The following is a 13,089-nucleotide window of genomic DNA, read 5'->3' as shown; positions in this document are numbered from 1 at the left end:
AGATGAAACGCGCACAAAACACGGTGCGCAATTCACCACAAGCTTAACTGTAACAGTCAATGCACTCAAATGCTGCACCGTGGCTCCTCTTTTAGTCACAACATACTGAGTGGTTTACACTCACGAATGATAGAAATATGATCTTAAAAAAGTCCAGCGAGACCACAGATTGAATACAAAGAGCAGCAGCAGCCAACATGACGTTACCTATTGGTTTGCAAAGTCGCATCTTTGAAACCTCAAGTAATTTTTGTCATCACCGTCACAGCTTTTTATAAACCGACTCATGAGCGAGGGGTGGATTATAACTTGAACAAAGTAGGCCCACATGTTACAGTTAAAGCTAAAAGTCATGTTGTATTCAACAAGACTTGAAACTAGTGACTGAGCCTGCAAATGCAAAAGAGAAATGTTTAATGAGGGCATGTATCAAGGGAGGTAACGGCTTGCTGTGTCATAGAAAATGAACCAGAGGAGTCATCTCCGTCTGGTCATTAGAAAGAATGAAGGTTTAAGGCAGTTTTGCATTGGCTTCACTTCTCGAACCTGGAAGGTATGTCCCTCATATAGAATTAGCACAACATATTCATAGCTTAAATTACTAAGTACAGCTGAATTCTCAGATATGAAAGACAGAAATATTGTACTGCTTATACAACCATCTTGTGCGATGCTGATCGAATTACTGCTACCGATGTACAAATCTTTGCATCAAAATAAAACTGGTCCTCCTTATTCACCTAAATTCAATGAATCTGAAAAACAGAAAAATCTAAATTGTCGTAAAGTCTTAGCCAATCACCGTCTTTACAGGACGCTCATCTTTGACCAAACGTAATGAGACCGCCTCGGTGATCTCAGCGTGTCTGTGAGCTTGACGGACACGTTGACGTGTTCCACCGGCGCTCTTGCACGCATGTCTGAGCTGATGTTGGGCTGTTCACGTCAGCAGCCACTGCACTGTTTCGCAGCCTTGATGCAATCATTATACACGCAGTCTGTTGCGTTTTCATGTGGCTGAATAAGTCGCTATCTTGCTTTGCGGCGCAGACACAACTCAACTTTGCACATGATTTCTTCTTGGTTAACATTACTTGGCTTAAATCCAAAGTAATTCTAAACAACAGATGATGATCCGCTTCAAGAGACAAGCTCTTCGCCTTCTGCTGTCCCAGACATTTGATTTTTGTTTTTGACAGTCTGTTATTGGTTTTATAGCCGTCTTTTGATTTAGAAGAAACTTCAAGCTGCGCGGTGCAGGAACACCTGTGCTACCTGACCACATGTGGGCACGTGGTCAGGTGGTTAATTAGGGAGCATTTGATTCTGCTTTGGATTCTATTGGCATATTCAGTATCAGTCAATCATATTCATTTAATTGTTGTCATTAAACTGTCATTAAGATTAAAACTTGATTAATTGCACAGCCATAAATTAAAGCCACCAAGTGACCTTTCCAATCTCTCTTTCTTAACAAACTACGACTGCTCGGGAAGGAACACATCATACGTGTTCATTAAACTCGAACAGCATCTGCTCAGCTTTAAAGCTAACCCTGCTAGCATGCTATGGGTGATAAGACACTGTACCGACTAGCGACTGTGTCTACCTCCCAGCAGATGGCCACCTCTCCCCGAGCCTGGTTCTGACAGAAGCTTCTTCCTGTTAAAATTGAGTTTTTCCTTGCCACTGTTGCCAAAGTGCTTGCTCATAGTGGGTCATCTAATTGTTGGAGTTTTCTCTGTTTTCTCTGTATCAATGAGTGTTTACCTTACAACATCAAGCACCTTGACACAACTGTTGTTATTTGGTGATATATAAATAAAGGATTGAAGTGAGTCGGAAAATAGTAAGTGTGCAGCTTTTATGTTGTATCAAACAAATAAAATTATTACATCTTTAATAAGCAGGATAGGTTCAGACTTCTCAAGTCCATTCTAATCCAACACAGAGCAAGAATTATTGCACAGACAAGTAACTCTTTCAGAATAAAAATAGCAATGTATTAAGAACCTATAATGTACCTTGTAATTAGGTTAGCATTAGTGGTGTATCATGAAATTAATTTGTTTAAAGTGTCATGTTATAAAACCTGTGAACCATTTAAAACATTTTTACCTGGCCAATAGCGGAGCTATTCTAGGCCAGGGAGACTCATCTATATCTCAGTGGCACTGTACTGAATAAACTGTTTCTTTTTTAAATATAAAAACATGCAGCTGAAAAGTAGCAGCCTACATGCAACATTCAAAATCCATATACAGCACCCCAATTTCAGTCATGACCCAGTTTCAGTCTCAAGTCTTTAGGTTTTTGTAGGAGCTGTGAAAGAGGAAGACTTCTCAACCTGCCACCCACACCTTCAGATGGCTGTGCCAAAATCTGCCCACACCTTGCCATCAATACTGCCATTTTGTCCATCCCTCACATCCCCTCCTGCCCCCCTCCCACCGTACTGTCTCCTCTTCTTTCCTCATCTCCTGTTCCCAAGGGTGGGCCAGGGTGGAAATAATTCCCTGTGCGAGCGGGAACAATTAAGGGCTCGGCTCGGGGCTTTATGGTCAGAGGAGCAGCTGCTTTTTGCCATTCTTGGGTCCATAACTGTCTGAATGACAACACAGGGGGTAGAAATGCAACACCCCCCCTCCTAATTCTATATAAGAACCATAATTCTCTTCTGCCTATTCAGCATATATCACACACAACTATAAACACATAACACCAGATAGTATTCGATGTCTCTGTGACAGATTGGAGTTTGCTGGCAGGCTATAAACATTTCTTGCAGGCAGATGCTGAAGAGGCCAAATAATTAGGATGGTTCAGTTAACCTGAGTGGGTGGCGCTGAGGAGCCATAATTTTTCTAAACAACTCAAGTCCAGAGAAGAAGGCAACAGGTTTTGTGTTTTTTTCTTTCTTTCTTTTTTTAAAGGAGCTAAAACTGTGCCTGAAGAGAAGGATGTATACAAAGAATCTTCAGTTATTTAACAAACACTGTTAAAAACTGAAGGACTGGCCAGAATATACCCCACTAACAAACGCCAATCCTCCTTTTAATGCTGTCTGCTTATCAGCGAAAATCTATACAGTTTTATTTATCCCAACAGTAACTTTGAGCTTTTAAACAGACCCTAGTCACACTAACCTCAAGATATATCAGTATTCAAGTGGCTTAGGTGACTTCCTGCCTTTCTTATTTCAGTTACAATTAGTTTCAAAAGTTAAAAAAGATCAGCAAGTACAGTACAGATATATGGTGCTTTCATCTGAATCAAAAAGAGTAAGTCTGTGTAAATACGTTTATGCTCAAAGTAGAGATACATGAACACAGCAAGACACAAACTAACCCTGGATATTTTTTGAAGTGTTGCAGGGTATTTTATCCTTCTGCAATGAAACTGCCGTAAAGCAGTATTATTACCTAAACGCTATTGCAGAACAAGTAAAAATCGGTCGGTCGGTCGGTCGGTCGGTCGGTCGGTCGCGCACACACACACACACACACACACACACACACCTTTTCAAAGAAAGCTTGGTTCATCAGCTCAGGCTGCCTTCTTTCATTGCTCTATAATCAAGTTCTGGGGTAATGTGCCAATCATAGGCATGATTAAAAGGTGAGTTACATGTGGAAAAGGACAACGGGGGAAATATCTCCACCTAATTCTCCCTAACTTATTGAAAGTTCACATGTGAGGATAATTTTTGACTTAAACCCCTTGACAAGCTATGCTCAAGGGCAGGTGGTCAGTGAATGAAACCATGAACACAACAGCAGCTGAAGTTTGTGGAAGGCACCAGTGGAGGAGCCAGGGCTAGAGTTGGTTTTAGAGACGCACAGACCTTCACTGTTATGTAGGGCTTCCTCTTGCTGATACACCACTAACTTCACTATGTGCGTAAACGTATTAGGCCACACCTCTTAAAGTTAGAATTCAGGTGCTTTCAGTCCTGTTGCCACAGGTAAAATCCAGCATGTAGCAATGAAGTCTGTTTTTACAAATAGGTGAACATGTGGAAGAATGGGCTGTTCTAGAAAGCTCACAGAATTTGAGCACAGTACTGTAATACAATCTCACCACTGCAACAAGTCCGTTTGTGAAATGTCAGTCCTCTTAGATATTCCATGATCAACTATAAGTGGTATTATTGCAAAGTGAAAGCATAGGAACCACAGCAAGGTGGCAGGTGGCAGACCACATGAATTTACAGGATGGGGTGACTGAGTGCTGAAGAGCATGGTGGGTAGAAGTCACCAACTCTCTGCTGACTCAACAATAGTTCCAAACTTCCTCTGGTGTTAACACATCAGGTGATGCTGAGGCCTGGTCTCCCAACCAAGACAAAGTTGTGTAGCTCATCAATCAGCTCGTCATGTTGGCTTGGATTTATATGCTGTTGCAGTGTCTGCAACGTATGAATTAAAGTCAGTTGGACTAAAATAGGACCATTTAAACACTTACAACATGAGCGACCTCATCCACACAAAAGGTACAACCAACTGCTACAGTGGCTTTTCTATGGGACTCCATGAGCCGGCTTTCACTCTCCACATGCATCGACTTAGGTACCCGCAGCCCTGTCACTAGTTCAACATTTATTCTTCCCTGGGCCACTTTTGGTAGGTACCAGACCTACAGCATACCAAGAACTCTCCATAACACCTGCCATTTTGGAGATGACCCACTCAATCTACTCATCTAACCATCACAATTGGACTTGTCAAAGTCATTTCAGATCCTGGAGGTTGCTGATTTTTTCTGCTTCCCATCAACCTCGAGAACTGAGTGTTCACTCGGTGCTTAATATATCCCACCTTTTGACAGCTGCCACTGTAATTATATAATGAATGTTATTAACTCGGCCTGTCAGTGGTTTTAATGTTTCTAATTGTGTATCTCATGAGTATAACTCCAGTATTACAGCCTCATTAAAATTTGAGTTGATAATTACTAGTAAGAAAAAATAAAATTTTTACTTTCAGATATTTTAGGGTACAATTCTCTAGCCGAGGACACACGTTGGCATAAAAGCATGCTGACCTTGGGACAGCAGCACTTTTTAAAATCTGTGCTTTTTAAACTTGACCCACTGAGGTTTAACTTAACCACAATTATTATCTGTATTTGCACAAAACCGATGAGGTGTGGGGATCTGTGCCTTTGTAAGAGTGTAGACTACATGTCTTTGGATGACAGAGTGAGAGGATGATGGAGCAAGAAATAGAGAGAGTTGTGAAAAAGAGAAGTGAATGAGTGGGAAGTGTGGCAAGGAAAAAATAGCTTGGTCTTCGGCTGTGTCATCTGAAGTGTTGATAAGTGATACCGAGGGAGGTGTGAATGGTGTTAACAGGGTGCCCGCGAGAGGCTAATTGCTTAAATAGAGAGTCTAGTCATTATGGAGACCCTCAGAGTGATTAGAGAAAACAGTGAAATTATAAAATACAACAAGTGATTCTCTAAACCTCATTCCACTTTTCCCCCCAAATATTTCAAGGCCTTGCTCAAGGTGTTCCACAAAAAAAATAGGATCTACAGGCAAAAACAAAACCTACCCGAAACTACCTATATGAAATGATTGCGATACATAAAAGACATCTTATATTTCAAAGCTTTAATCCTCATAAATGCATAAGCACACCCTTTGTTATTGGAGTGAAACTATGTGAGGCATAAAAAAAAAACAAATCCTGAACGTATTAACACATGGGGAAAGTAATTTACAGATGAAATGTAATTCAGATTTCCCTTTAGAAATAGGCGTAGTTACAGTTTGCTGTAGTGACGCCGTGCCTAACGGCATTAATAAACCGATTGATTCGTTTCCACATGTCAGGGCAAGACATTTGGAACCAACAGGAGGCATCGAAGAAACCTACAGTGAAAACTGTTACAGCAACGCCGTCTCAAGTACCTCAGCAGTGCTTCTCCAATAAACAGGAAACAACAGCCACAACAGGAGCTGCTTCTGTTTATAGATCATTACTATAATCGATGTCCTGACTCCATATTTCTACCCTATTTACTCTGATCGCTTTTCTATGATTACTTCTCCCTGTCCCACTGATGACCTCCATCTTTGTATCTCCTTCAATCCACCCATTATTTTTCTGATGGAGGTCACGCAGCTCAAGGAATGGCATCTTTAATACTGACTGCACAGAAAAGTTGGATTCTTCTCTTGGACTGTTTCGGCAGAGGAAAAACAAGCAACCGGAATTCCCTGTAATGCTACAGATGTCCTATTGATTGACTTGCTGTCAGAATCAATAGAGTTAGGTTCTCAAAATGCACGGGCTATCACCGAGGCATTAAGGTTGCTTCCGGATAAACGGGGAAATTTATGGGCCAAACTGCAGAGCAGCTTGCTGAATAGTAAATCATAGCCCACAGGATGCTATAAAGTGCTCGAGGAGTACCTATTGAATTGTGAAGGTCTGAAAACCCTGCACAACCAGTATGATTCTGAATAATGTATTAAACATTTATCAGTTGCAGCACAACCATGCAGCTATGACTCACTGACCTCTTCCCCCCTACACACACACACACATTATTGCAGACCAAATTAAAATATGGCAACCTGCACTACTGTAAAAAAAAAAAAATTAATTAATAAAAAATAAATAAAATAAACAAATAAGTGAGAAAGCAATGGCCTGACCCATAAAGAGTTAACCCCTTGCAATAGTCATTGTTCAGACTCAGTAGTGCATGTGGCCTCATTCAGCTACCTGAAATGCCCCCAACACACCCCAGAACGACTCATAGCCAAAGTCCCCACGATAGGCACGATAAGTCACTGTATTCATTAATTATCAACTCCATTTTTCACTGCAAAACTGTAAACAAGATGGGGAAATGGGGAGCAAGAGAGTGATTAGCAAGCTAAAGGAGGCTCAGGGATTGAACAGGGGAGGAAACTGTAGGCAAAAGAAAGGGGAAGAAGGTGAGTGAGAATACTTGCAGGCACAAGGGAGGATCAAACGTGGAGGACAGAGAAAGGAAAGTGTCACATTTTTTGCAAGGTTTCTCATTTTTTCCAAGCAAGGGATGTTGCAGAGGCGTCCCAGTGCCTGTTCCCCTCCTAATTATTCCAATTATCATGGCACACTATGAAAACGTGATTAATAACACAGAGGATATTGTTGTGGCAATTAGCCATATGGTGGTGGGACTCTGCTCTGTCACGATTTTGCCATTAGCATCTACTTATGTTTGTCAGAGGCGTGCAGCCATGACAAGCTCAAGTTCTGCTCACCTTGCACTCCCCACTGAGATGCACGCGCTGGGGGAAGGGGGGAGCTGGGTATTCCTCCTGGCTTCTCGCCTGAGTGAATTTTTTATGTGGCATCCGGTCGGACTGGGGACAAAATGTCAACTGGCGTCTGGGACGGCCCATCAAACTACGGTGCTCCTGGGAAACGGAAGGGAAGGAGGGGGAGGTGGGAGGCACAGCGCGAGAAGATTATTTGCTGAAACGCACAAAGTCTTGATGCATACATATACAGTAGGCACTTTCAGTCTGGTCCTCCTGTATAGTTTCATTCAACAAAAGTGTGAACCCAATCACAGTGAACTTTGTTCACGACACCATTGATGTCTATTTGTGTAGTTCTCTGGCAACACACAGAGAAATATTATGGACATTTAATGCAGAGGATACAGAGACCCACTTGTATGCAGTCCTTCAAAAAGCCAACCGTATGGCAGTCGTGTTACTGAATGTGATTAACAGTTCCAGCTGGCACCTACATAGAGATGTAATGTTTGACAATGTTTAACCTCATTTATGATTTTTGTTTATTTTGTTTATTTTTTCCTCCTAATAAATAAGACTGGTAAATTAGCCTTCTGCACATTCACATTTTAAATGAGGATTGGTTGAAAAGTTGGCTTAACTACAGGCAAGTTGGGGTTTGCAGCCTCGACGTTGGTTTGAATCCCCGTAATTCTTCACTTGATGTATCCGGTGAGCCAAGCACACCGTTTTAGTCAACTCTAGCTTAATATAAATGGCTCAACATCAGCTAGCGGTACACAGGCATAATGGGGCGTGGGGCGATCGTGGCTCAAGAGTTGGGAGTTCGCCTTGTAATCGGAAGGTTGCCGGTTCGAGCGCCGGCTCGGACACTTCACCCGTTGCCTACTGGTGGTGGTCAGAGGGCCCGGCGGCGCCAGTGTCCGGCAGCCTCGCCTCTGTCAGTGCGCCCCAGGGTGGCTGTGGCTACAATGTAGCTGCCATCACCAGTGTGTGAATGTGTGTGTAAATGGGTGGATGACTGGATATGTAAAGCGCTTTGGGGTCCTTAGGGACTAGTAAAGCGCTATATAAATACAGGTCATTTACCATAATATTTTTCTACTTCTTTACAGTTTTACTAACACTTCTGAGCCTTTACTGTATGTGTAAAACCCGCTGATAGAAACTGAACAATAGCTACCTTAACAATCTAGCAGGTATCCAAGAAAACAATACAATTATAGCATACTTTCATGTTCCCCCATGCTTAGGCCAGATGCAAACACACTAGGTCATGGGCAGCCAAATTAGTCAAGTTGACTTTGAGTTGGTCTCCACAGTAAGCAGTTTTTTCAGCAAGAGCCCCATTGTTAAGACCTGTTGTATTCTCCAGATGGCAATAAAAATGTATGAGGTCTGCTGGAGATGTGGAGAGCAGCTCAGCCACTTAAGGAGGAAAAACAAAACCTCAGAGAGAAAGGAAAGCAGGTAGAGTGTCGCCAAGCTGATACTCCGAGGACCGGGGAGAGAGCTTCAGATGTGTGCAGCGCCACTACGACTGCTGGCGAGCACTTCCGAGAACTGAGGATGTGCATCTTGTTATCTCCCTTATCAACCTCAGATGTGTCATCTTGTTATGCCATGCAAGCTGCCATTTGACTGTCAAGAGTAATGCTCTGTGGATGTTTTGAATATCATTTCAAAGAAGTGAGAATGATGAACAGGATGCAGTGTTACAAACTTTGGAAAGACGTGAATGAGCTGTGCCTCCAAACAAGTTGGCCCCTGTTTGAAAGAAGTGGCAGCCTTAATTGAAGCAAAATGACAGAAAAAAAACAAAACAAAAAAACTGCCACTTTACAAAGTTTAGAGATTAAAATGACGGCAAGTATTTGTAGGACAAAAAAAGAAAAAAAATGTAAACACTACAAACTACTCCAAACTTTGACTAATCATAAATGAAATTAATCTGACGTGACGAAAAATTATGTTTGCAAAGAAATTAGTTTTTTTTTTTACCTGTATACTATTTTTGAAGAATAATATTGCTACATTTAACCTCTTAAAACCACAAGGTTGCTGGCAACTGTTAAGGACAAGGTTAGAGATACAATGTTTTCATCAGTGTATCAGGGAGTCTTTGTAGCAATTTCACACACATAAAAACAGCTCCAAAAACTTTAAAGAAGGTAGACAGAAAAAACAAACAAACAAACAAAAAAAACAAGGCAAAGTTTATGACTTATGAACTCTTCAGTCAGTATCTGATTAATTATTTCTACTCATTAAAAATCGACTAGGCTAAATCATTTAACATTTATTTGGACAAAGTTAACCACTGCCCAGCGCTCTGCTGAGGGTGGAGGTTGACAAATTTTTTGGTGTTACAACCTGGCCTTCTTTGTTCTAAATATAAAAGCTTATAACAGCAGAACTTTAAGGCATCTACTTTCTGAAAAACCCTAACACTTCCCTCAATCACATAACATCCGTCAAGTCAACAGAAATGTGATTGTGATTAAAAATAAAAAAAGCTTTGACATTTTGGAAAAGGCTTCTTATCACTAAGTGGACTATTTTCCTTATGTAGGTAAGAGCCACACCTAAATTGCAACATTTTTACAGCTTTAAGGAAGCTCGTAATTAACAAAAACCCATGACAGGACCTGACATGTTGCAGTGTGGATCATTAAAAGCTCGAGCCAAGTTAATCTACGTCTACCAGCACAAGAAACTTTCTTCAACGACAAACTGCCAACTCAACAACAAACAAAGAAGAAAGGAAACAAGTACCTGACAGCCACACGCATGCCCAGATTATCTCAGGGCCCTAATATGGGCTGTGGAGTGCAGCTGAAGAGGAGGAATATGGGACTTTTCATAGCCATAATTAAAACAGCAAGATAGATTCAGTAATTGAATGAAAAATCAGGATGTGAGCAACATCTGTGCCGACCACATAAATCATTTCAACGAGAGACTTGAAATGCCATAAAACCCATGTGACTAGGAGTCAGAGAGCCTGTCGAATGCATCTCAGGGCAGCAGGGATGACAAGATAACAGACATTAGACCTGACACTTTAATTCACCATGTTAAATAAACTGGTTTAGAAAAAAATAGCTCAGCATATGACCAGAATGTCACAACACAGGATTTTAATACATGAATGAAAGCTCGAATTACTGTCAGACATTGTTTTTGTTTTACGTTTGCCTTCAGGAGTCACAATGAATGCAATTTGACTTTGCAAAGCTTAAACAACGGCACACACAGTAAAGGGTAGGACCTTTTACCGGAACACAAGGGGAACAAAAAAAACAGATCAGCTACTCTGAGCTTTTATGACCAGCGAGAAACAGGTGGCTGAAATTTTTCACTGAAGCTGAGCACAAACAGGGTCACACTGTCTGCTTTTGCCAAAACCAAATCAAAGGTAAGTGAAAAGGTCACTGCACTGTCTGCATTATTTCCTGATTTGCAGGTGCAACATAGGTGATTACAACATAAACCACAAACTGTCAAATGAAGAATGAAGAAAATGAGAATGAGTGAAGAATCAAAGCATGTATTGTGGAAAGGTTGCAAACCAGCGTAGTGAGCAACACTCGCACTAACTTGGGACACGGCTGCCAACTTTTAGATTGAAATCAACTCAGTTCTCAATGTGGTGTCGCCTTTTTTGTGCGTTTGTTTTGATTGACTACACTGGAGTTTTTAAAATTTGATTTAAATCTAAATATTTATCATTAAAATCTAACCTAACTGTTCTGTTTTGTACAAGTTAAACATTAAATAAATGTTGAATGATGTTTGTGTATTGTATGTACGGTCAGCAAAGTATCATCTATCTTAATTGCTCCTTGCGGATAAATAAAGTGTCTCTGACTCTGACATTATGTAAACAAAAAAGGGACTCTACCCATCTGCCCTTCCACACAGTAAGACTGTTGGACATAACAAAGTGAGACTTTATTTATTCGCAATTTATCTAAAAATCATAGCTATAATCACCACCTTTACCAGCCTCAATATTAATTGAATTAATGAACATTCATTTATATTAATGAAGATTTTCATGCATCAGTAATTATGATGAACTGCTCACAAATAGACTTTAACCTTGCGCACTTTAAGTAGGCCTATATTATTATGCTTTTGCAGGAATATTTTAACATTATAGTATTTGTTTTAGAGCAGGCGACATTAGGAACTGCTGCTCTAAGATCAGTGTAAGCAGCTCAGAGCATCATAAAACAAACAAACAAACAACTCCCTGTCAGGGCTGTGGTTACATTCAGAAACAGCTGAATTTTGAGGAGGGGGCATCAATCTATCAGAAGCAACAGCAGACTGCTGCTCTCTCACGTAGCCCCACCAACAGTCTAAAACTCACCACACAGACCTAGTTATGCAGAACCCATTTTGGTTCCCACCATTGTTGTTTTGTCTGGCTGTAAATCGAGGGCAAAGGCAACACAATATTATTACATCACCCCGTGAGTGCAATGGAAACACAATGGAGCCAGAAAAGCTGAAATGGCTGATTAGTGGGTCTGTAAATGTTCAGCCCACCTCTTACCTGCGTCCACAGATAAATTTTCCTTGGTAAAAGATCTGAGGATTACGTTGGTAACATACAGTTTCAGGGGAAGCAGTCAATCACACAAACGACATGTTTAAAAGCTAATAATGACAGGATTAGCTTTGCAATTAGTAACAAGTGTAGAAAACATAATGGCAGTAACTGGGAGTTTTGGATAATATTAGCACTGTATTGAGATAAAACATGCTGCGTTGGTTGAATTTCATCCACCTCGTCTGTATCAATTAGACACAACACAGCACAGCACAGCACCTCCAGCTATGTTACAGCCTGCAGTACTAACATGAATCAACACCTCTTCACAAGTACTCCCAAAAAACAGCTAACATTCAGCCTCATGAAGGTAGGAATTTCCTATATACCTAGTACACAAAGCACACACACTGTATATGACCCACAATCTCACTCTTTGAAAACGGGGAATTAGTTTTGGCCGCATACCTGTGCACAGCAGCCCAGCACGCAGAGGTGGCATGTCGGCTGGTTCTCGCTGTAAAGTGTAAATCCACCTTTAAATCCGGTGAAGGCTCCGAGTTCAAATTAAATCTGACTTGTAACAACAGTAAAGCTACAGCTCCGTTTGGCTAACTCAGCTAAAGCTGCCTTTGCTGTGTGCAGATTACTTTAATAACGTTTTATTTAAACCCTTAAAACGTTTATTCACCTTTGGGATTTGCTTCAACTTGCCACAATGTCTCCACATCTACGACTTCACTTCAAGGGAAGATGAACCACCATTTTTAATTGACCTTCACTTCCGGTAATTACAGCTATCATAAAACGTCAACTAGCGTGCACTTGTAAAATTATATTTTAAAAAATTAAACAGTGATTATTTTGTTTTATTATCTTTTATGTTAATTATTGCCAAAGAAGTTATGCTTACCTTAAACTAAAAACTAAAACTAGCTGTGAAAGTAATGTAGTTAACTAGAACAGAGAACTAGTTTTTGTCTTTGTCAGTTGCTAGTCCATGTGTGCATGCTCCAAAAGTACTGGTATATTTTCTTTTTAAAATAAATGTTCTATCTAAAAACTAAAACCAAACATTGTTAAACAATGGAAGTTCAACCGAAACAGAAAATACAAAACTGTATTAACTCTGACTCAAAGTTTTCTTTTCTTCTTATATACTTATGTACCTAATTGAATTGCCCAAACCTGTTTTCTTTAAGTAGTCATTCAGCCACATTGGTATTATTTATAATTAGCGCAGTCCATCTGTCAGAGCTCTAGCTTT

At 40.6% G+C, this 13,089-nt stretch overlaps 1 protein-coding gene across 1 annotated transcript in view; it reads right to left on the bottom strand.

Annotated features, from left to right (window-relative positions):
• LOC145431876 (uncharacterized) overlaps window positions 1-12,582 on the bottom strand; it is a 59,396-nt gene extending 46,814 nt beyond the window's left edge. Inside the window, exons 1-3 of the mRNA XM_080308164.1 lie at window positions 12,514-12,582; window positions 12,291-12,339; window positions 7,262-7,417 (exon numbers count right to left, since the gene is read on the bottom strand). Coding sequence (XP_080164290.1) covers window positions 7,262-7,402 — 141 coding nt within the window. The 5' untranslated portion in view covers window positions 7,403-7,417; window positions 12,291-12,339; window positions 12,514-12,582. The remainder of the gene's footprint in view (window positions 1-7,261; window positions 7,418-12,290; window positions 12,340-12,513) is intronic.
• Window positions 12,583-13,089: the final 507 nt, after the last annotated feature.

The sequence above is a fragment of the Astatotilapia calliptera genome, chromosome 11, assembly GCF_964374335.1.
Source record: "Astatotilapia calliptera chromosome 11, fAstCal68.1, whole genome shotgun sequence".
Classification (NCBI taxonomy): Eukaryota; Metazoa; Chordata; class Actinopteri; order Cichliformes; family Cichlidae; genus Astatotilapia; species Astatotilapia calliptera.
This window is presented reverse-complemented; position numbering and strand designations above follow the sequence as displayed.